Below are 23,736 nucleotides of genomic sequence, written 5' to 3' on the forward strand. Positions count from 1 at the left end.
GATCACTATGCTTATGTATCATATCCTTGTTCCCTATGTTCCATATGTTTGCATCTTTGAACATTATAAGTCCCTCCACATAGGGAGCGTGTCTTCTTGTACATTTGCATAATGGCCAGCACCTTTTGGGTTCTACCATAATACACATAATGATGATAAAAGGAGTGGGACAGTTATTCATTATCAACTTTTATTAATATTAACATACAGTGCTGACATTTTTGTATGTTGTTAGCAAGATGTAAGAGTTTGCAGAACGTTCTCTCGCACAGTTTCGCTGCCACAGAAATTAAACCTGAGGAGAAAAAAAGAGGTAAAGTGCTTTTAGTGTGTCTAGATTTATTTCTTTTTTGTAATTGTACCAGTGGTTTTTTAATAGAATAAGCCAACCTAATTTGTTTTTTGACAAAGTTATGATGAAATACTGTTACATTGGCACAAAAGAACAAGCAAATGCTTTGGGTTGCTAAATGTGAAATATTATTTCCTGCTAAAACACCACGGGACTTTAATCATCCTGATTGGTTGGCCTCTCTTTTTTGGCTACATTCCTTTGGTTGTGTACCTTTCCTGCTGAATTTGCATACCACCAGCATTAGAGAGATGATGGTTGCTAGGTGTTTGCCAAGACATGAATAAATAGAATAGCTCATGGGACGTTTATAAATAGAATAACTCATGGGGACGTATCCCTCAGCATGTTGATCTGTTGAATGCAAAAACCAGAAGTAGACTTGTACACTCTGCTGTACTATAGTTCACTGGGCTGTGAACATTTTGGTTTGCTTGAGATTCCCCCACCACATCTCTATTTCAAGTGAATGGACTTTAGCTGTGTGATTTTTTTAATTATATCCGTGACCCATAGAATGTACCTCCCCCTTCATTGTGTCTCCATTCAGAAGGGCAGAAAAGGTAACAAAACATCATTGGTGGGTAACTGATTGAAACATGCTGTTTTAAAAGAATTAACTTAACGAGCACCTTCCAATCAGTAACTGCCATGAAGTACACTGCTTCTACAGTCTTAAGGCCTTATCCAAAACCCATTGAAGTCAACGGGAGTCTTTCAGTGGAGTTCAGTGAGCTTTGGAACAGGCCTTTTAAGCACAATTTATAACTACTAGCTCTGTCTGTGGGAACTGAAAACATATTACCATTACCTTTTACTCTTCCAGAGCCTGATCCAACACCCATTAAAATCAGTGGAAAGACCCCTATTGACTTCAATGGACAGTGGATCAGACCCCCTAATGTAAGTTTTAAACCCTGATGGCCATTTCTAGTATAAAACTTGCAGTACCCAATAGTCTGATGTCTGGAAAGAGCTGTGCTGATTACCTAAGCCACAGTTAAGTTAACTTTTCCTACCCAAAGCACAGAGGTTTATACAAAACCGTTGCTCTTGTTGAAGCCAAATCCAGATGTTTTTATAATTTTTCCTTGACGATATCTGACAGAAATATTTACCAGTAGGCTACATCGGTAACTTGTGGGGAAGGAAATTTAAATTTTTCCTCTTTTCTTTTTTTTTCTTTTTTTTTTAATGCTCTAACTGGCTGTTCTCGTGCAAGCACTATATGTCACGCTGTACTTGTAGCTCCTAAAGAATTTGAAATTTTCACAATAAATATACATACACACTCCCATCTTCTCCAGCTTGTACTGTGACCGCTGCTGCTCCCAGTGTGGGTAAGGTTGGGTTTAGGACATGGTTGTTCCAAAGAAATTTAACTTTTGTAATAGTCCCAACATTAAGTTCAACGTCAATGAAGTTGGCATATGTTTCGCCTGGTTTGAGGGTCCCCCTTCAAGAACAAAAGTATATAATATCCAGTGAGGTTTAATATTAATTACCAATAGAGTGTAGCTGTTTGAGTAGCTACAGTAGCATATTGATAATGAACATGGCCTTCAGCTTGTCAAACAGTAAGGATCATAGAGTCATAGAAGATCAGTGTTGGAAGAGACCTCAGGAGGTCATCTAGTCCAACCCCCTGCTGAAAGCAGGACCGACCCAAACGAAATCATCTAGCCAGGGCTTTCTCAAGCCGGGCCTTAAAAACCTCTAAGGATGGACATTCCACCACCTCCCTAGGTAACCCATTCTATTGTCTCGGTTACCTCAATGTCATGTAAATGTTCATGTTACACAAAAATTTGTAAATGAAATTTTCCTGTCCTCATATAAAATCAATGTTCATCAGAATGCATTACCTGCTGACCAAAGGGATGTTTGTCTGGCATACCCATGCTCTACAGTACCTCCCCTATATTAAAATATAGTGTTCCAGGGGACCCAGTTACAACACAGTGCCCTGAGGCTTGGCTGCAGCATGGTTTCATTTGGTAGCGTAGGCAGGGTCTTGGCCATGTTTTGTACATATGTTAGACCTGTTTTATCTTCAGTTCAGTTGCAAAACGCAGGCATGGTGCCATATGTGCTACAAAATGTAGGTGTGTAGACTCAGTCAGGAGACACCCATGTTTTCACCGAGTCTCTGAAACGGTTGGATTGGTCATGCAGGAAGAGCCTTAGGGAAAGGGGAGGATCTAGCAAGAATCAAACAAAAAAAGTCAACTTCTTGAAGGCTAAGAAACTCCATGCCTGGCTGGGAAATGTCAGGTGGAGAAGTCAATCCTGGGGTAGTCTTTTCTGTGCTGTTAGCACACCAGGCCTTTTCTTCCGCAGAGACAAGGGGCCAAATTCTCCTCTCATCTACAGTGGCATAAATCCAGAGTAGCTCCAATTACTTGCACAAAGAACTCATTAAGGAAGTGGGCTTTGAGAAGCGATTTAAAGGAGAAGAGGGAGGTGACGAGGCGAATGGGGTTAGGAAGGCAGTTCCAGGCACAGAGAACGCATGGGAGTGGGCGTGGGGAAAGGATACAAAGAGAGACACAAATTGGCAAAGTATATGTGTGGGTTGCCCATCAAGCAGAATTTACTTGGTAAGTGCTTTGTGTCAGAGCTGTGCCTTCTGTTAGCATCCCTTTAGAATCTAAATCAAATCTAGCTGAACATAATTTATAATGAAAATCACTTAATATATCTTCCCATTAGATCTACTACCCTTCCAAATTTCCATGACAGCATAATATATTACTGACCATGCCAGATAAACAGTAATCCAGCACTAACATATTTGTACTGCTAGCACAAAAAATGAACAGGATTGTTAACTCAGAAAATCAAAATAAACTCACATTGCAGCAGAAAATTGCAATGCTTTGCAATGCATAGCTTTATTCAATGTGCACTACAGCTGGGATTTTCAAAAGAGCCTAAGGGAGCAAAGCACCTAGGTCCCACTGACTTTCAAGGGCATTTGGGCATCTACAATTTCAACTTCAAAGGGAGTTTAGGCTCTTTTAAAAAGTCCAGCTTTCTCATGCTAAACCCTTTGGCAGCATAAATTTAAGTTTATATATAATTACACCCCAAAAAAGTTCAAGAGCATTGTTAACGTTGCAAAGTCAAGCACTCATAAGTTAGAAAAAACCAGACTTAACGCTGTCCATGCAACTTTAATTTGGCCTTTTTTGTGTGTATGTATTATGATAAAGTCTTAAATTACACCGTTGCATATTATCTCTTTTAAATTACTTGATCACATGCTATCCATTTTCCTCTGTCTTCGCCCCGCCACATCAAACCTCCACCCCCTGGATCCTGCTCGCTCCCTCTTTGCTTCCCTGCCCCTAACCCCCATCCATCCCCTGCACTTTGGCTCCAGCAACCCCCATCTCCCCACTAATCCTGTTCTTTCCCAGTTTCTTGCACCTACTCACATCTCTGCATTCCAGTTAGGCTGTTTTCTTCTCCTCCTCGCTGCCAGGCATGGGGGAGCATTGTGGGTACAACAGACACTGTGTCCCTACTCTCAGTTCCTGTGCCTGGTACCACAGTGGTCCCTGGCTGCCTAGAGCAACATCTGCAGGGAAAGTCTTGCTCAGCTCCTGCAGCCATGGGATAGAGCATACCCAAGAGCTTTGTTGGGATGCTGCATGCAGCATACGGTTGCAGATAGCAGCTGTGAGGGGCTGGAGCATACTCAGTGCAGATGGATTCTTTGGAGAATTTAATGTCAAACTCTAACAGGTCTTTACTAAGCATGTGCAAACTGAGATTTTTCAGAAATGTAGGACAAATGTGGATGAATTTTCATGGGGTTGGCAAAAGAGACATTCCTGACACCAGGATGACCCCACTGATAAATTTAAAGTTTCTGCTCTAAAGCATGAAGGCCTTAGAACTTTAAGGTCAGACTTGACAAAGCCCTGGCTGGGATGATTTAGTTGGGGATTGGTCCTGCTTTGAGCAGGGGGTTGGCCTAGACGACCTCCTGAGGTCCCTTCCAACCCTGATATTCTCTGATTTTTTAACTTCTTGGTTGTAATGGTTGTAAGAATTTTTTTAACATGGGCAAAACACTGTATTTTTCCTTAATCTCTTTCTCAGAAACACCTGAACCATTCTAGCTGAAATTTAATATCTGCCTGGCTTTCTGTCCAAAGCAGACACCTGAAATAGAAAATTTCAGCAGAAATGGTTAAAGTTTGGCAAAGTGATGACCACACAAAAATAGGGTTTTGTAAAAGAAAGTGTCAGGCAATCCTGATGACAGGCCAAGCTGGGTAGCACCGCCTATGATAGCACCATAAACTGATACAACATTTTACAAACATGCAAAAGATAAGGGATCAGAATTATACTAGTGTAAATCCATAGTATCTTTTTAGAATTCAGTTAAATGACATGGTGTAACTGAGATCAGGATCTAGCCCCAGGTTCTTGTATCCCTATAGTTAGCAGAGAAGTAGAGCTAAATTCTAACGCTTCTGATATAAATCCAGAGTCAATACAGTTAGTATGGATTTACACCACTGTATGTGAGAGCAAAATTTGGCCTGTAGATTAAGAAGAAGCATTAATTAAAAATAGATGAATTAAATATTCTAATAGCAGAGAAGCTCATTTTTCATTATAATATGGAACTTACTGAACAATTTCATATTGCCTTGTGTTTCCTCCAGCTCCGTACAGGGCAATATTTACATACCCACTCACTTTGCTCTTTCCAGCAATTGACACAGATACTTTATACCTCCAACCTACACAGCAGAAATAAAATGAATTCGATTGTACCCACATAGAAACAAACGCAACAGGCCTAGTTTTGATTTTCTATCACTACTTTATGTTTCAGGACAAAACAAAGGGAAAACATCACTGTCACTTCACTTTGAGCTCAAGATTAAATTCTGGCCTGATTGGAATGACGAGAATACAATAGAATAGACTGTTTTTATAGGCGAATACTAGGAGCCTGCTTTTCCACTGCTTTGCACACTCTGCAGTCATTTACAGCCATTCAAAAAGAGTGTAAAACCCTAGCAAATCACAATTCTCCACGCACACTGGTAGTAGCATTTTATTCCCAGTTTGCACGGTGTGAATGACTGCACAAAGATCAAAGGCAGAGGAAATTCATGGACTTTGTGTTTATTTGTGAAAAATAGTCCATACTGTGATAGAAGGAACATATCACATGTCATATTGACCAGGAAAGTACCTATTCACAACTTGGGGGTGTTGTAGGGAACAACACTGAAGAGTGAGGACTGGATTTTCTGGTCCATAAGCAGGGCAAAGAGGACTTAAAGCATCCGACAGCCGGAGGAGTATTCTGTAGAGGGGAACTTTCCGTTGACTTACAGCTGGGAAAGGTGGCTATGCTACCTCCTACTCCAGCTGCGTTCCCACCCCCAGCATAAGGGAAAGGAATTATACATGGGCCTAGTTTGGAGGGTGAGGGGGCATTTCACCCCCAAACTGTAAGCCTTGGACAGGCATGGAATTTGCACCCCCACACACACACGCATAGCTCCATTGGCCAGACTGGAGCTGTCCCCCCAAATATAGAAGTCAAACTACACCTATGGAGTTATGTTGGGGGCTTTCTGGGACTGGTGTTGTCAAGACAGGGAGGGGAGAGGGCCCCTCCACCATGGTATGGTCCTTCATCCATTAAAACTAATTTAAAGTGAGAGGGAAATATTTTAAATATTTTAAATTATGTTGGTGCTCAAGTGTAAATAGAAGCAAGTAAAGAAGTAGGAACTTACGAGCAAAATCCTTGGCCTCTCCAGTGTTCAGATAAAGTTTCTGGATCCCAGAAGTAACTCTGTCCTTAAACTTATCCGCATAGTGACCCATTTCGGGGCATCCGCCTTTGGAGCATGGGAAGCAGTTATCCTAATCGAAATATATGTGCCAATTCACAGAATCAGAAAATATCAGGGTTGGAAGGGACATCAGGAGGTCATCTAGTTCAACCACCTGCTCAAAGCAGGACCAATCCCCAGCTAAATCATCTCAGCCACGGCTTTGTCAAGCCGGGCCTTAAAAACCTCTAAGGAAGGAGATTCCACCACCTCCCTAGGTAACCCATTCCAGTGCTTCACCACCCTCCTAGTGAAAACATTTTTCCAAATATCCAACCTAAACCTCCCCCACTGCAACTTGAGACCATTACTCCTTGTTCTGTCATCTGCTACCACTAAGAACAGTCTAGATCCATCCTCTTTGGAACCCCCTTTCAGGTAGTTGAAAGCAGCTATCAAATCCCCCCTCATTCTTCTCTTCTACAGAATAAATAATCCCAGTTCCCTCAGCCTCTCCTCATAATTCATGTGCTCCAGCCCCCTAATCATTTTTGTTGCCCTCCGCTGGATTCTTTCCAATTTTTCCACATCCTTCTTGTAGTGTGGGGCCCTAACTGGACACAGTGCTCCAGATGAGGCCTCACCAGTGCTGAATAGAGGGGAACAATCATGTCACTCGATCTGCTGGCTGATCCTAATGAGGCTCTATCCCAAGGAGACAGGGAAAAAATCATTTGGCCACAGAAACTCTAAAAATATAATTGTTTCTCTCTCTCTGTGGCAGCACGTTGCAAAACAGCCCCATTCTCTCCCCCCACAAGAAAAGCTCATGTGAATTAACCTATTCCCTCCAATCCTCCTCATCTTCTGATGTTCAGACCCATCAATACTATCCAGCTGATGACGTGCAGTTCACTCCAGCCCTGCTAGTGATAGGAGTGTGTAGTCATGAGTGGTGTAGAAAAATGCTGCTAAGCCATGTCTATGGGCTAACTCTAACTCTGCTTGAAATAAGCTGCCCTAGAGGGGGCAGGAGGAGGACGGGCCCTGCCTGGCACCCCATGGATTTGGAGAAATGAATGTCTCCTTTGTACTTCATCCCAGTTTGCTGTTTGCTAGAAGGAGGTGTCTCCATTTCTCTAAGTTCCCTCTCTTAAACTCAGTGGTTTAGAATGGGGGTAGCAGATGGGGATCATGCTCTCCCTGGCTCATCTAATGGGTGGCTGTGAAGTGCTTTGATGATGCAAAGGTTTATGTAAGTGCTCGGTATTATTGTTATTTACCCCTTGCGCACGGAGCTCTGTTCCCCTCTACTGGTGGGTGGGCCACATAGCTGGGTTGATGAGCCTGCTACAGTGTTAGCTAACCGAGCTGGGTCATACATAGAGCTATGGGACTGAGGAGAAGGCAGTGGCTTTAGGCCACATCCCATCTGTATTTGTTCCTTGAGGTCATCAGGGGAGTCACCGAGCACGCACTGAGGTAAATGATTTTATTTCAAAATTATTTGCAAGACAAAATGCTAAAATATGGGGGCTGTGCTCACTTCTCCTTGGATGTGCGCAATAAATAATTACTGGGGCAGATTCTTCCCCCCCTGCCTGAGCCCCTCTTCGACACAGCGGGGTGAGAGCTTGCAGGAGCAGCTCTAACTTATGCCACTGGCATGAGGTCTCTCAGGAACCTCAGGCCACTGTAGAGCCAGGCATAACTCTGCTCCACCATGCCCCTTCCGTGCCCCATCCCCATCCCCCAGTGCCCCAGCACATCCCTTACTTCCCCTTATTCCTGCACTCACGCAGTGCAAAGTGGCCTGAGCTGAATAGACTCTGGTTCTACCGCATGCAGCTGCACAGACAAGAGCCACTCATTCCTTGGGATGTGAGAATGACTTACTGTCTGGAAAATGTCATATGAAGCACAGGTGTATCCGAGAAAGCCATCGGGAGAGAGGATGCTGTCAGAATAATACTTGTAGCTTCGCAAATGATTACAAGCAACAAAGTCACGAGTTCCTGTGGAAAGAAGCTCCGATTACATACCGTATTGCAAGGCTATTGGTTGTTAGGTTTTTCTTTTCTGTAAACTATTCAGACTGGAATCGTGGTATTGAACTGATAGTGGCATTTGAATGATTTATAAAGCTCCACATTACGTCGTCACAAGTCTGGGCAGCACCTGAGTTGCCGTTTGAGACCTATTTCTTCAGTGACTGTATTGACCCTCGGTGTAATGCAAATAGTACAGAGTGTGCAAAATGCAGATGTGTAAGCAACATAGGGTCCAAGCGTGCACTCCTCATTCATGTTGGTGAATACTTACTCACATGCGTAGCCCCCCAGGGTGTGATTAATTGCAGTAATGCTCGCTAATATGAATAAAGGGCCCCTGTAGGGAACAGCTCTCCTTATCATTATATAAAAGGAAACAAAATGTAGTGTGTGAAACACTATGTCCTCCTTAACACTAAGCTTCCTGGAGCAATGCTGATTTATGCAGACTGCGAATCTGACCACCTGATTATTTGAGGCGGGGAAGGGGCATGTTATTATTTTAAATACGTTATTTTGTACTAAAATTCCTTAAATGTTCTGGGTTTAGGTGAAAAAAAGAAGTAATTAAGTGCAAGGGGTTTTTCTGCATCCTTATTAATAGAGAACTTGATCTTGCAGTGCTTACACAGGCAAGAATTTGTGAGTAAAGACTGCAGAAATAGGCCAGTAATTGCAAAGAAGAGATTCATAGGGAAAGGGCTAGGAAAGAAATCCCAGGAAAATTTTCAAGTTTCATGAGAGAGGGAAAATAAATGTCTGCTATAGCTGGGGTGTTGTCCTTACTGTATGTCTTGATTTATCAATGTGATTTCCCAAAAGATGTAAAAGTTCGTGCTTGCAGATCCTTTGGCAGCTTTGGAATCTTAGACTGCACGGGTTTGCAGGGCAGGGTATGTGCTTTATTTACGTTCTGTCGGGTACAATGTAAATGTATGGCACTATGTACAGGATTCTTAACAATAAAAATAACAACAGGATTTGGAATATACAAAATAAAGAACAAATCTGAATGCGCATGATCTATCATACGCCAAACTCTTTCCAACTGCCTAATAATAGAAACAAAAATTACATTGTTCCAGTGCAACCCAAATTGCTAACAGGTAACTACAGAATAGAAACACATTTGAATTTAGCTGCCAAAGCTCACAAAACAATTGAAGCCAGAGATCCCATTGCAGAAATAGACATGAATGTTATTGTTCCACTCTCACCCAGTATGGCTGTCAGATGACAACATAATAGAAACAAAGTTGAATATTGTTGTTCCAGAGCTAAACTTCTGGCATAGTGTGAGTAGGGTTTGTTTCTCTGATTAGATAACTGGCAGCAGTTTTCGATGAGATGGACCAATGAATTAATATTTGTTTCTATTGTGGCGTTACCTGGGAACAGAGCAAGGTGCTCTGGAACAATCACACTGAAGTTTGCTCCTGTTATTTGGCAGCATGATGGACTATTTACAATAAACTCAAGTTAATCTTGCTCCATTAGAGCCAAAGCTGGATAGTTTGAATAGTGGGTCAGCCAAGGTCCTTGACGGAACATGGCTGGTGGGATCTGGGTCTTTGCAGACCCATGGAGCCCAAAGACATGTGGAAGGGGAGCAGAAACTATTGTTATTGCTCCTCGCCCCCAACCTTGTACGGGTACCCACTACTTGACAACGCAGACGCTCTGGGTGGTTGGAGGTAAAGATACCAAATCTCAACCCCATCAGCAAAGCAAAGCCTCCCCTTTTCCCAAAGCAAAGCCTTCATGCTACTCATTCTTTGATCCCCCTACTAGAACGTGCCCCCCAGAGTACATTTGGACCATACTATCAGTTTCACTGTTGTTTGTGGCTGTAACTATTGGCATTCGTAAAGAAAATAATCAAAAATAGTTGAAATAAGAAGATTGCTGCTATGTTAGCTCAATACATTTTGATGTAGACCCTCAATAGAAGTCATCATCTGCTTAACATATTTACCTTCCCAGATTCCATCAATGTCAACAATCTGTGAAACAGGATTCTTCTTACATCCTGGCATATGTATTCCTCCATTTGGATAAAAATCAAGATGTCCTATAGCCTGGTTCATGCCAAAACCTGCAATGTTTGTAACGGGGGTAAGCAAATTTTAATTTAAATACCGTCATGTATTTCCTGGCAGCAGCTCTACATAACGCTATAGGGCTATAGTTTGTAAGCTCTTTGAGGCAATGACTGGTGGGCTTTTTTGTTTGTTTATTTTTTGTTGTTTTTTCCCTGTATTTGTACAGCAGTGGGGTCATATTCTGTGACTGGGACTCCTAGGTGCTACCACAGGACAAAGCGATAATAATAATGCAATGCAGCTGGAAACTTACCCAGATATGGAATCGTGGGAGCTGAATCAGTATGAATAATATCAACAAAGGCTGCATCAGTCTTATCTAGTCTGACTTCAATGGGAGTACCTTGAAAATAAGGCTGCGCAGGATCCAGTCCTTAAAGAAATATATGCACAATTACACGTGCGTGCACTTATGTGTGCCCATAAATATAGCTAGCTAGTTCTACTACTGTATATATTTGAAGATGGGTCTCTGGTGGCTACATAGTTGTATTCACTTCAGAATTAGAGTCGCTAACGAATATATAGAATGATCGATCTGTCAGTGGTAAATGCCAAGGCCGTAACCATAGCAGGGTGAGCAAGGTAACAGCCCAGGAAGCAAAGCTCTGGGTGGGGGGGGGTGGAAAAATGGGGTGAAAAAATGGTAGGGGTGCAAATATGCTTGCTCGCCCGGGCACTAAAATGCCTAGTTGCAGCACTGGTAAACAGTGTGGGACAGATCTCCAGCTGGCGTAGATTAGTAGCTCCAGTGAAGTCAATGGAATTATACTGATTCATGCCAGCTGAGGAGCTGGCCTTGTAAATGTTTGTACTTGAATTCCAACTACTGCAACATAGATTGTTGTTTTAGGCCAACTTTTTTTTTTTTTTAAAGAGTGCCTAAAGTGAGGCTCCTAAATCCATAACCTGAATGGCCAGATTCTCAGACAAGCTTGAAGTCCGTAGGAGCTGTTGGGTGCTCAACACACTTGAAAATCATGATGCTTCTTTAGGTGCCTAGATACAGATTTTGGAGCCTAAGGCCATGTCTACACGACACAGCTTTTAGCGACACGGCCGTGTCGCTAGAAGTCAGGCAGTATGAATGCTGTTTGTCGGCACTTTTGCCAACAAAATACTTCCATCCCCAACGAGCAGGGTTCACATTGTCGATAGGAATGTGCACGGCGTTCACACAGGCACTTGCCATGGAAAAACTTTTGTCTTTCAGGGGTGAGGGGCTTAAGTACCTGTGAAAGACAAAAGTTTTGTCGTCCAATTGCAAGTGTAGACATAGCCTAGCTTTAGACACTAGTTTTGATATTAGCATAAACCTGAGACTCATTTTCTTTCTCATTCACTGCATTCGACTCAAGTGTTTGTAAAATCCTATAAATTACAAAGTGCTTATTATCCTGTGCTGGTACCTGATGCTTTCCCTGGGCAGCAGTTTTAGTTTTGTTTTTAAGTTGAATTTTGCACACTACTAGCCCAAGGGTTGGCACGCCCAGGCTCTTTGGAAGATGCTATAATGGAAAAAAGTTAAGTTCATAACATCTGAAATTGGCTTCTGTGCATGAGGGGCAGCTTTTCTGCCTAATGCACATCCCTCTTTGTCTGGCCTGTGTGCTGAATGAGGAATCCAAACAAACAGCTTGTCCGGGTGAGTGCTGAATATGTCTGTAAAACAGCCTGGCCCTGAAGTCCGGGGGATACATTAGCTGTATTTTCAGAAATAAGTAAGTAAATATGTATTATGTGATAGATCAGTTTGCTATGCAGAAGCTCTCTTGGCATAATGAATAACACTACTAAAAATAGTCAAGTTTCAGCTTGTCTGGACTGTATTAATAAAACGTGAACACCACAGCCCTGGAGTAAAGGAGCTTTGGGTGAGTCACCTGTGTGGCTGCTGAAAGGAAAGAATCCTCCGCCCATCCATCCAGCCCAGAGCCAGGGCACTGAACACTCTGTCTGCAGCTGTTACTCTGGCCCATGAGCTGTAGTAGTGGCCGCAGGCTGTTGTGCTCTCCCTCTCTTTTAATTCAAAGAAGGCTTTGCAGGCAGTGAATCTGTGCAGTTGGCAGACTCAACGGCCATGCTGGTGTCACTCTCCCCAGCCACTTGTGAACCCCTTGCACAATCCCCCCGAGATAGCCACTGTGGAGCATTGCGCTGGGGTTATGCAGGTGATTGTGGAATCCTTTTGCACCTTCTGTTATACTGCTTGTTCTCCTCTGCACAACGGAACAGTGACATTTCTACTGCAGTTCAAGCCTGGTGCATCTAAGGAGCTTAAGGGAGAGGGGTTAGGATTTGCCCTATGACCTTAACAGGTCATAGGGCCTGATCCTGCAAGATGCTGAGTGCTCTGTCCATGCTCCAGCAAAGCTCTTTAGCACGTGCTTAACCTTAAGCATTGGAGTAGTTCCACTGAGACCAATAAGACCACTCACATCCTTTAAGTTAAACACATGCTTAAATAGTTGGCTGGATTGGGGCCAGAGTGCTCAGCATCTTTCAGGATCAAGCCCTAAAACAGTTGCTACGGTCAGTTTCACAGCACATTTTTGTTTTCCTGTTGTTTTCAAAAACCTAAGAAATTAAACTAAAAAAAAAAATCTGCTGGAAAAATAACATAAATTAAAATTCATGTGTGTAAATGCATTGCCAGATGTGAAGGCTTTGATGTAAACCTACGAAAGCAGGGAGATTAAAGGGGTACATTTGAAGGGTCAACCTTCTGTCTTTGCTACGTCAGTTTCAATCAGTCCTTTTCTGGGAATGGATATTGGACAGCAAAACCATGGCACCAGACAATTAACTCCTCTCACTGCTGTGCTGCGGACAGCATACTTCACCCAGACGTGGGTGATCTTAAATACAGGACATGCTCCTGCACCTGCACAACAAGCTGGCTTAATGAGAGAAGTAAACGATAGGAGAAAATCTGCCAGGATAAGGAAAGTGGGAATCACCATGTTAAGCCTGCATTGCTATAACAGGGTTGGGCGAATGCTTTGGAAAAAATCAGACTCATTACAACTGGTGCAGGTAACTTAAAATCTGTCAAATGAACTAGATTGTTGTGCGTTTGCACTGAGCAGCTTTAGTGGCAGGCAGAATGCCACAGTGTCGCAATGTTAAGCCATTATGTACCGAGCCAGAATAGCCCAGGCTCCCTGGGACCATCCTTAGAGCACAGCTGACAAAAGAGGACCTGCTGTACACAGCAGAGGCCAGCCATATCCTAGGGATGGGATGCTGGTACAGATCACTACCCCATGAAGCTAACCGTCTCCTGCCCACTGCACTTCAGGGGGACAAATTTAGTCCTGATGTAAGAAGATCTCAGGGACATTCTGCAGGGGGCATATACCTCCTCCCACAAAGATTAAGGTTAGGGCAAGAACACCATGAAGGGATCCTTATGGAGATTCCCACCTGGGTAACACCTTCCTGAGAGTGGGATGGTGTTATTGCAGAAGGGCACAGTTTTGGCTGTTAGCAATATGAGGTTATGATACGGTTGTGGAGTTCTGATTCCATCCTGTAGGGGGCAGTGACAGACACATCCACACATGTGCATGCATGCATACACACACCCACCAGTTCATTACACTGGAGGGTTGCCCTTCAGTCAGATACTTCAGTCAGATACTTCAGTCAGATACTTCAGTCAGATACAGATGTAGTTGTTTTAGTAAAAAAACGCCAGGTAATGTTAAGGTCTAACAGTGCTCTCTTCAGATTCTTCATTGGTATAGACTGAGCTATAATTCATTAACCTACCGGTTATTCTTCCAAGGCCTGGCCTCCTTCTCCCTGTCTCCCCTGCAGCATGCGCTCCAAGGCTATGGCCAATGAAATGGACTTTGGAAGGAGAGTATCCATATTGTTCCTGAGGAAAACATCAATTGTAACGAAAGAGAATCTATATTTTCACTAATATGAGGTCTAGAGAGAAGCTCTGGCTTACACAACTAAAGCCAGAAATGGGCTGTGCAGAGCAGAGGCCCATGGAATTGGAGGGAGGACAGGGTCCAGGGTGTAGAACAGTAACAGAGCCATTCAGTAGCTGCTACTACAGCCTCAAGGCATTATTAACCTCTGCAACTTCTGCACACATGTGAGATTTTTGGCAGTGGATAGTCATGGATCCACCAGCCAGACCCCTTATTCCCTGCCCCACTGTGAATGGAAGTGTATTTGGCGTCCTGTTGACATTGTTTTTGCCAACTCATGAATGTCCAGGGAAAAAATTCATGGCCACTCTTATGTAGGACACCCACACTCTGCTAAGGCCTGATTCTCCACTGCTTTGCACCTTGTGTGGGAGTGAGCACCAGTGCAACGTGAGTGCTAAACACTACCATTCCGATTTGTAATTTGCACAGATGTAATTGACAACACAGGCTGCAAGGCAATGGCGAGCCAGCCCCCTAGTATTTACGCTAGCCAGAGACAAACTAGTTCAGAAAAGATTAGGCACCATCCCTCTCCTCATAGCTTCACTCAGGCCTAGTTGCAAGCATTTTTAAGTCATTAGATTTAGGGACAGAGGGAGAGATTTTCAAAGGCAAAAATGACAGTTAGGTGCCTAATTCCCACCAACTTTCAACTGGAATTTGGCCCCTAATGGCTCTTTGTGACTTTGAAACTGCTCCCCAGAGCCACATTTGGTGTAAAATGGTGAGTTACGTTGACATCAGTAGATCTATGAGATTTGCACAAGCTGAACATCTGGCCCTTAGTTTGATTACAGACCCACACCCCGTCTGCCTGCCCTGGGGCAGCTGGGAAGAGCCCACCTGTCCCCAAACACTCAGATCTAGGTGACACTTCTTCATGGGTTGGGGAGAGAACTCTGCTCTCTCCTCCTGGGAGGTGGCTGTTGCTGTCCAATGGCCAATTATTGTAGGCTTTTGTATGGGTATCCCTTAAGATGGGTCCTATAGCTTTCGTGGTTGAGAAAGGGTAAATTGCCCTGTTCATTACTTCTCTACCTTTAAAACTACCCAAACCTTCACATCCACAAAAGTACATAAAAGTAATTGCAGAATGAAAATATTCAAACTCTATGTATTATGGGGGAGTTGAAAGGACTTTAAAATCTAGCAGGAGGAGAACTGTCTTTTGCTGGCTATATGACAATTCATTGTGGTTGTTTATTTAGATTAGAATACATTTCAGCAACTCTATGACTATAATCCTATTGTGGAACGAGAAGATCCCTTACCATAAGCACATTTATAAAATAAGCCACTTCAGCGCCCACGACACGGACATTGTTTGATGCCTGGGTATATTGGCATCTTGATCCACCACTCCAGTCTATGCAGATGCAGTTCACATCTTCTACTTCAAACATCCTCTGGTGCGAATATATATTTAAAAAGAACAGAAGCAAACATTATCAGCACCAGTTCAGATTGCTAATTACTTAACACAGTCAGAAAGACATATAAATGTCATAGGAATTCCCTGTACATTTTTTCAAGTACAGCCCCTATATTATACCAGGGCTCTGTTCATGTCTTGATTCTTTATGTAAATGATGCAGAGTCACAGCCTGTAAATTATAAGTTCAGTTAGAAGCTTATATTTTTCCATAATAATTAAAAGGTGGGATAATTAAAAACTTATATATACGATCTGTATTTATCAAACACATGGATTTATATTTTCAAGAGGATACATAAGGTTTTGCTTCTCTTGCTCTGACCTGTAGAATGGTTTGCTAAAGACACCCTCTTTTAGCAGCTCTGATATATTTTGTGTATTATGTTATGCTCTGGGTTATGTGTCAGTAATGCCAGTGGAAGCAAGTAAAGTACTTCTTGTTGTGAATAAGGATGGCAGAATCTGGCTGTACGTCAGTGGTTCTCAAACTGTGATCAATGGACCGTCAGCCTCTTTGGTGATCTGGAGATTGAGGTCATTCAGAACCAAGCAATGGGAAATTTGAAGGAGGGGATGACCGCTGGAGAGAGGAGGAGTATTCAGCCCAGGGAGAAGGTTAGAGAAGTCCTGTGTTTGTGTATTGTTGCTTTCGGAGCTGCAAAAGGGTGGTTTTGTGCAGAGCTGCCAACTACAGGGCTCTTTTGGTATCACAAAGATCAAGAAGCAGAATTTTACTGGTGGAACAGAGCCAAAAAAGGCTCCACATGTCCCCTGAACTGGGCTAAATCCTGGGAGTTGGGGAATGTTGGCCAATCAGCACCCTTTTACCCCAACTGGCCAATGGGTGCCAGAGACTCCCAGGGGCCGAGCTACCTATTGTCCCTTGGCAAGTGTCTCCCTTCCTTGCTGCTGGGACTGTGCCCCTTTCACCACCTGCCCCATCAATTTCCCCAATCCATTGATGCAGGTGGGTCACAGTTGGTGTTATAAAGAAGAAGGAGCAGAATTTTACTAGACAGCAAGTCAGCTCTTCCAGGAGAACTGATTTTTTTTAGTTTTCTAAATTTGGGTGGCCTATTGGCCTATCTAGGACCAGAGGGAGGAGCCTGTCTAGACCAATATAAAATTTATTTATAAAATCAGTCTTAAGTGCCAACTTTCAGAACAAAGACAAGGATGAGATTTTCAAATATAGGGCTCCAGGCTTCCCTGGAATTAGCTACTGACTCGAGACAAAGGAATAAACTGCACAGCTTTGCCCTGCCAGCTCAGCCATTCTGATTGCAAATGCTCACTTGCAGAAAAACATTTTGTATAAATGTGAAAAGAGGAGATGGATCTGAAGATGAGTAAAAATGCATCAGAGGGGCAGATGGTTGGAATAGGAATGTTAGGAGCCATGTCATCTCCCCAGCTATCGTGGCCCAGTTCAGTGTCATGGGCTATCCCACCTCTCCTCGGTGGAACTTCCACCCTCAGAGCCTTCCTGTACCCTCGCAGGTTAATCCAGCTCGTAATCGGCAGAACTGGGAAGCAACAAGCTTGATCTCTCCCAATTTAACAAACTTTGGAATCTCCTTAATTTCTAAGCAGCATTTTACTGCATTTTTTTTGTATGCCAGAGAAAAAACATTGATTGGACCAAATTCTGTCATCATTTATGTCTGTATAAACCCTTTAACTTCAACACAGAGTAGAATTTGGCCCATTTTGTTTAAGATTTTTCCTGGAAGTGGAGCTAGAACTGAATAGATTTCAGGTGAACAACATTTTATGTCCTAATTTTGTAAAGATAGACGAGGACAGCTTTCCTCTTCTTGTCAGCCCAGATGGCACGATATGCATTGGTTAGACATAGAGAAAATGAATACTTCGACTCCCTCAGGGAACGGATGGCCAGGATCCCCTGGGGGACTAACTTGAAGGGGAAAGGAGTCCAGGAGAGCTGGCTGTATTTCAAGGAATCCCTGTTGAGGTTACAGGGACAAACCATCCCGATGAGTCGAAAGAATAGTAAATATGGCAGGCGACCAGCTTGGCTTAATGGTGAAATCCTAGCGGATCTTAAACATAAAAAAGAAGCTTACAAGAAGTGGAAGGTTGGACATATGACCAGGGAAGAGTATAAAAATATTGCTCGGGCATGTAGGAATGTTATCAGGAGGGCCAAATCGCACCTGGAGCTGCAGCTAGCCAGAGATGTCAAGAGTAACAAGAAGGGTTTCTTCAGGTATGTTGGCAACAAGAAGAAAGCCAAGGAATATGTGGGCCCCTTACTGAATGAGGGAGGCAACCTAGTGACAGAGGATGTGGAAAAAGCTAATGTACTCAATGCTTTTTTTGCCTCTGTTTTCACTAACAAGGTCAGCTCCCAGGCTGCTGCGCTGGGCATCACAAAATGGGGAAGAGATGGCCAGCCCTCTGTGGAGATAAAGGTGGTTAGGGACTATTTAGAAAACCTGGACGTGCACAAGTCCATGGGGCCGGATGAGTTGCATCCGAGAGTGCTGAAGGAATTGGCGGCTGTGATTGCAGAGCCATTGGCCATTATCTTTGAAAACTCGTGGGGAACCGGGGAAGTCCCGGATGACTGGAAAAAGGCTAATGTAGTGCCAATCTTTAAAAAAGGGAAGAAGGAGGATCCTGGGAACTACAGGCCAGTCAGCCTCACTTCAGTCCCTGGAAAAATCATGGAGCAGGTCCTCAAAGAATCAATCCTGAAGCACTTGCATGAGAGGAAAGTGATCAGGAACAGCCAGCATGGATTCACCAAGGGAAGGTCATGCCTGACTAATCTAATCGCCTTTTATGATGAGATTACTGGTTCTGTGGATGAAGGGAAAGCAGTGGATGTATTGTTTCTTGACTTTAGCAAAGCTTTTGACACGGTCTCCCACAGTATTCTTGTCAGCAAGTTAAGGAAGTATGGGCTGGATGAATGCACTACAAGGTGGGTAGAAAGTTGGCTAGATTGTCGGGCTCAACGGGTAGTGATCAATGGCTCCATATCTAGTTGGCAGCCGGTATCAAGTGGAGTACCCCAAGGGTCGGTCCTGGGGCCGGTTTTGTTCAATATCTTCATAAATGATCTGGAGGATGGTGTGGATTGCACTCTCAGCAAATTTGCGGATGATACTAAACTGGGAGGAGTGGTAGATACGCTGGAGGGGAGGGATAGGATACAGAAAGACCTAGACAAATTGGAGGATTGGGCCAAAAGAAATCTGATGAGGTTCAATAAGGATAAGTGCAGGGTCCTGCACTTAGGACGGAAGAACCCAATGCACAGCTACAGACTAGGGACCGAATGGCTAGGCAGCAGTTCTGCGGAAAAGGACCTAGGGGTGACAGTGGACGAGAAGCTGGATATGAGTCAGCAGTGTGCCCTTGTTGCCAAGAAGGCCAATGGCATTTTGGGATGTATAAGTAGGGGCATAGCGAGCAGATCGAGGGACGTGATCGTTCCCCTCTATTCAACATTGGTGAGGTCTCATCTGGAGTACTGTGTCCAGTTTTGGGCCCCACACTTCAAGAAGGATGTGGATAAATTGGAGAGAGTCCAGCGAAGGGCAACAAAAATTATTAGGGGACTGGAACACATGAGTTATGAGGAGAGGCTGAGGGAGCTGGGATTGTTTAGCCTGCAGAAGAGAAGAATGAGGGGGGATTTGATAGCTGCTTTCAACTACCTGAAAGGGGGTTCCAAAGAGGATGGCTCTAGACTGTTCTCAATGGTAGCAGATGACAGAACGAGGAGTAATGGTCTCAAGTTGCAGTGGGGGAGGTTTAGATTGGATATTAGGAAAAACTTTTTCACTAAGAGGGTGGTGAAACACTGGAATGCGTTACCTAGGGAGGTGGTAGAATCTCCTTCCTTAGAGGTTTTTAAGGTCAGGCTTGACAAAGCCCTGGCTGGGATGATTTAACTGGGAATTGGTCCTGCTTTGAGCAGGGGGTTGGACTAGATGACCTTCTGGGGTCCCTTCCAACCCTGATATTCTATGATTCTATGATTCTAATAATTACAGGAATACCTTCATAAATGTGAACTAAGTGATTTGAGAATGACAGAATATCCAGATAGTACCATACCTTGCACATGTCCGACATCCAGTTTTCTTCTCCTTGGTCTATAAATCCATGGATAATAAAACGTGTTATTTTGTTTGTATTGAAATTTGAGTAGCCAATCGTTGCTGGATTTATTGCAGTGATCTCCTGTTGTAGATATTAAAATAGTAAATGTTTTAGCTATTTCATGTAAAAACCTTATCAAAACAGCAATGTGAATAGAAAACAACACTGTTATTATGCAAGCCCAGATCCTGCAAGCATTTACACATGCACTGAACTTTACACATGTGACATTAAGTCGGTGTATGTTTGCAGGACAGGGGCTGAGGAGTTTCGCCATTGATTTCAGTGGAGCCAGGATTTCACCTTTAGTGTGTCCTTTCCATTTCTCACCAAACAAGTTCCAGTGCTACAGATTTTCCTAACATTTCTCAACAGACACAGGAAAAATGCAAAGTGTGGCTAGGGGTGACTTTTGCCGTCCTTTCTGGGGAGGGAGCCTTCCGTCTGTCATTTGCATAGGGTTGGGAAAGTCTTGATTGGGTCTATTCAAAGAATCACCTGTTGCATCCACCAGTGAGAATTCTGTCCCTTGAGACTTAGTGAGACTTGTGGTAGGGTGGACAGGAAATTTCTGAGGGCCTGGAAAATGCTGCCTCCTGACCAAATTGGAGAGTTGGCAATTTCTCTCACTGGCCTTGGAAATGCCAAGAGCACTAAAAGGTGATGTTGCTATATTCTGTGTGTACATGTCACTTAGGATGATCAGATGTCCCGATTTTATAGGGACAGTCCCGATTTTTGGGTCTTTTTCTTATATAGGCTCCGATTACCCACCACCCTGTCCTGATTTTTCATATTTGCTGCCTGGTCACCCTCAGTCACTTGCAATATTTAAACAGCAATAGGTCTTACTTGAAAGTTATTAGGATTCTTTTTTGTGTAAAGAAGGAAGCGGGTGTTTATCTTTTCTGGACTCCAGGGTAACTTTGCCACTGGTCTTTCTATAGTTCCAGCCCATGGTATATCATCTGTGAAGCACCCAAGCCTTTCAAAGCAAACTTCCTTTCCTGTAGCACACAGATCAAATTATCAGGATGTGAATGAGCAAAGATGTGGTAGGTTCTAATTGTCACATTCTGTCCCGACAGCACTTTCCTCCAGTGGTCTCTCGGTGCTCTCTGAGCGCAGCAACCCGCACTCAGGCCAGCTACAACTGCAGGCATTGCCCTTGGCAGAGCACAGCAACTGCTTCCCCTGGGCCACAATCCACCCCAGTAATGCAAAGGCCTTCCGCACAGGCCCACAGAATAGGGCCAGCATGTAGTGGGGAGTATGTATTTCCCCCGACAAGGTTTGATCTAAACCACACACCACACAACAAAAACACTAACCCAGGAACCTATCCTTGCTACAAAGCCTGTTGCCAACTGCGTCCACATATCTATTCAAGGGACACCATCATAGGGCCTAATCACATCAGCCACACTATCAGAGGCTCGTTCACCTGCGCATCTACCAATGTGATATATGCCATCATGTGCCAGCAATGCCCCTCTGCCATGCACATTGGTCAAACTGGACAGTCTCTATGTAAAAGAATAAATGGACACAAATCAGACGTCAAGAATTATAACATTCAAAAACTAATCGGAGAATACTTCAATCTCTTTGGTCACTCGATTACAGACCTAAAACTGGCAATTCTTCAACAAAAAAACTTCAAAAACAGACGCCAAGGAGAGACTGCTGAATTGGAATTAATTTGCAAACTGGATCCAATTAACTTAGGCTTGAATAAAGACTGAGGGTGGATGTGTCATTATACAATGTAAAACTATTTCCCTTTGTTTATTTCCCCTCCTACTGTTCTTGTAAAGTGCTGGAAATGGCCCACCTTGATTATCACTACAAAAGGTGTCCTCGTGTTCCCCCCACCCCTGCCCTCTCCTGCCGGTAATAGCTCACCTTTCCTGATCACTCTTGTTATAGTCTGTATGGTAATGCCCATTGTTTCATGTTCTCTGTGTATATAAAATCTCTCCACTATATTTTCCACTGAATGCATCCAATGAAGTGAGCTGTAGCTCACGAGAGCTTATGCTCTAATAAATTTGTTAGTCTCTAAGTTGCCACAAGTCCTCCTTTTCTTTCTCTGGGGAACATTCCTCCATAGGCTCCCTCCCCCTGGCTCTGCACTGTCCCTTGTCATGGGCAATTTGCACAATGTGAACCTAATTGATTACCAGCCAGATTGTGCCCATGCTAGTCTGGATGCACAAGGGAGGAAGTAGGTACAAAGATCCTTCCACTTTACCTTGTGGCCTTGTGGAGAAGACCAGGATAACAGCATTTTTGGGGGGAAGAAATCTCCCCATACTTCCTGTTTTTTTAAACCTGCTTGTTAACCTGCAAGGCTCAGGAACTGGGGCTGGGACTTCCTGAGGGAATGGCAAACCATACCTCTCACCCTCCTTACAAATGAGCTGCAAACTCAGATAGTCATTACACATAGAACCTTCATCACATAGAGCAAAGTCCTGGGAAAAGAAAACGATTGTGATCAGAATAGAAATGCTGTACTGAAATTGACATAAATCCTATGCCTCACCTCTGGTTGTACCAAGCAGAAAAAGTGCAAGAATCCAAATTCCAAGCATCTAGAACAAGTCAAAAGGAAAAAGCTTAGACTGTCTAATCCACATGATAGGCAAAGCTTTGTATCGATTGCTTTTTCTCATTATAAATCTGTAACTGTACCACACAATGACAGTGTCTCAGCAGCAGCTTTTACTAACTAAGATAAAAAGTGACTTACTGTTCAATGCTCTACCTGGCGTCCCCAGGGATTGCTAAACAAACTTTGTGTGTGCTTTTATAACCTGACTTATCCTTGAGGCTTTTCTTCAAAAGGAAACTCCCAGAAAGATAGAAAATGGCATGTGTGTACTTCAGATGTAGATTATCATAAACACACAGAGCAGCGCTCGCGTATGTATCAGGTAACTAGTTTTTATCATGTAAAATTTCTGGAGCAGAAGAAGATGTTTTGATGGAAAAAGCGGTTGTTAACTCTGCATTTTAGATGTGCATGTGCCAATGCATGATGCTTTCAGAGTACTTAAAGACAAATAGCTTTACTAAATAAAAATAAATCTTCTGAACTGGATTCCACTGCCTTTACTCAGGTTGCTCTGCAGTAGTCCCATTGAAGAAAAGGGTATTATGCATAGCTGTATAGATTTTAAATCCCTATAGGACCATTGTCATCATCTAATCTGACCTCTTGCATAACACAGGCCACAAATTTCATCCAGTGACTGTGCTGGCCTCCGAGAAGGTAGCAGGAAAAACAGAATAAACCAGACCTGCTGGCCTCCGAGAAGGTAGCAGGGGACCTGCTGGCCTCCGAGAAGGTAGCAGGAAAAACAGATTAAACCAGACCTGCTGGCCTCCGAGAAGGTAGCAGGGGACCTGCTGGCCTCCGAGAAGGTAGCAGGAAAAACAGATTAAACCAGACCTGCTGGCCTCCGAGAAGGTAGCATGAGACCTGCTGGCCTCCGAGAAGGTAGCAGGGAGAAACAGGTTAACCAGACCTGCTGACCTCCGAGAAGGTAGCAGGGAAGAACAAGCATAGATTAAGCACTGAATAAAATCAGGAGTGATAGAAAAATTAAAAATTTGTTAGAATGTTAAAGAAAAAACAGGGTAAAGCAGGTATGGAGGGAGGAATGAAACTGGAGGGAGCTCCCGCCTCGGCTTTCATTAGAGAAATTACACCTTTCAAACAAGTCCTCCAAAGATATGGACATAATCCATGGACTGAACAAGTCCTTGTAGATGTCTGTACTATATCAGACCTAGAGGATAGATTGGCTCAATACATCCTCATGTACAAACCTTCTAGTGCTGCCAAAAGAGACGCAGCAGCTATTTGGCTATTATGGGAGGCATGT

General features: G+C 43.5%; 1 protein-coding gene across 1 annotated transcript; it reads right to left on the reverse strand.

Moving 5' to 3' along the window:
• Positions 1-212: 212 nt before the first annotated feature.
• LOC311523219 (inactive pancreatic lipase-related protein 1-like) lies at positions 213-22,440 on the reverse strand (the record flags this gene model as incomplete). Its single annotated transcript, XM_084632997.1, has 12 exons — positions 213-295; positions 1,641-1,808; positions 5,004-5,115; positions 6,130-6,259; positions 8,065-8,183; positions 10,195-10,314; positions 10,575-10,694; positions 14,096-14,204; positions 15,543-15,677; positions 19,799-19,924; positions 20,696-20,850; positions 22,392-22,440. The coding sequence occupies 12 exons, from the start codon at positions 22,438-22,440 to the stop codon at positions 232-234; spliced, it is 1,407 nt and encodes a 468-aa protein (XP_084489123.1). The 3' UTR covers positions 213-231.
• Between the last annotated feature and the right edge of the window lie 1,296 nt (positions 22,441-23,736).

The sequence above is a fragment of the Lepidochelys olivacea genome (genome assembly GCF_965140295.1).
Source record: "Lepidochelys olivacea isolate rLepOli2 genome assembly, chromosome: 7".
In the NCBI taxonomy this organism is placed as follows: Eukaryota; Metazoa; Chordata; order Testudines; family Cheloniidae; genus Lepidochelys; species Lepidochelys olivacea.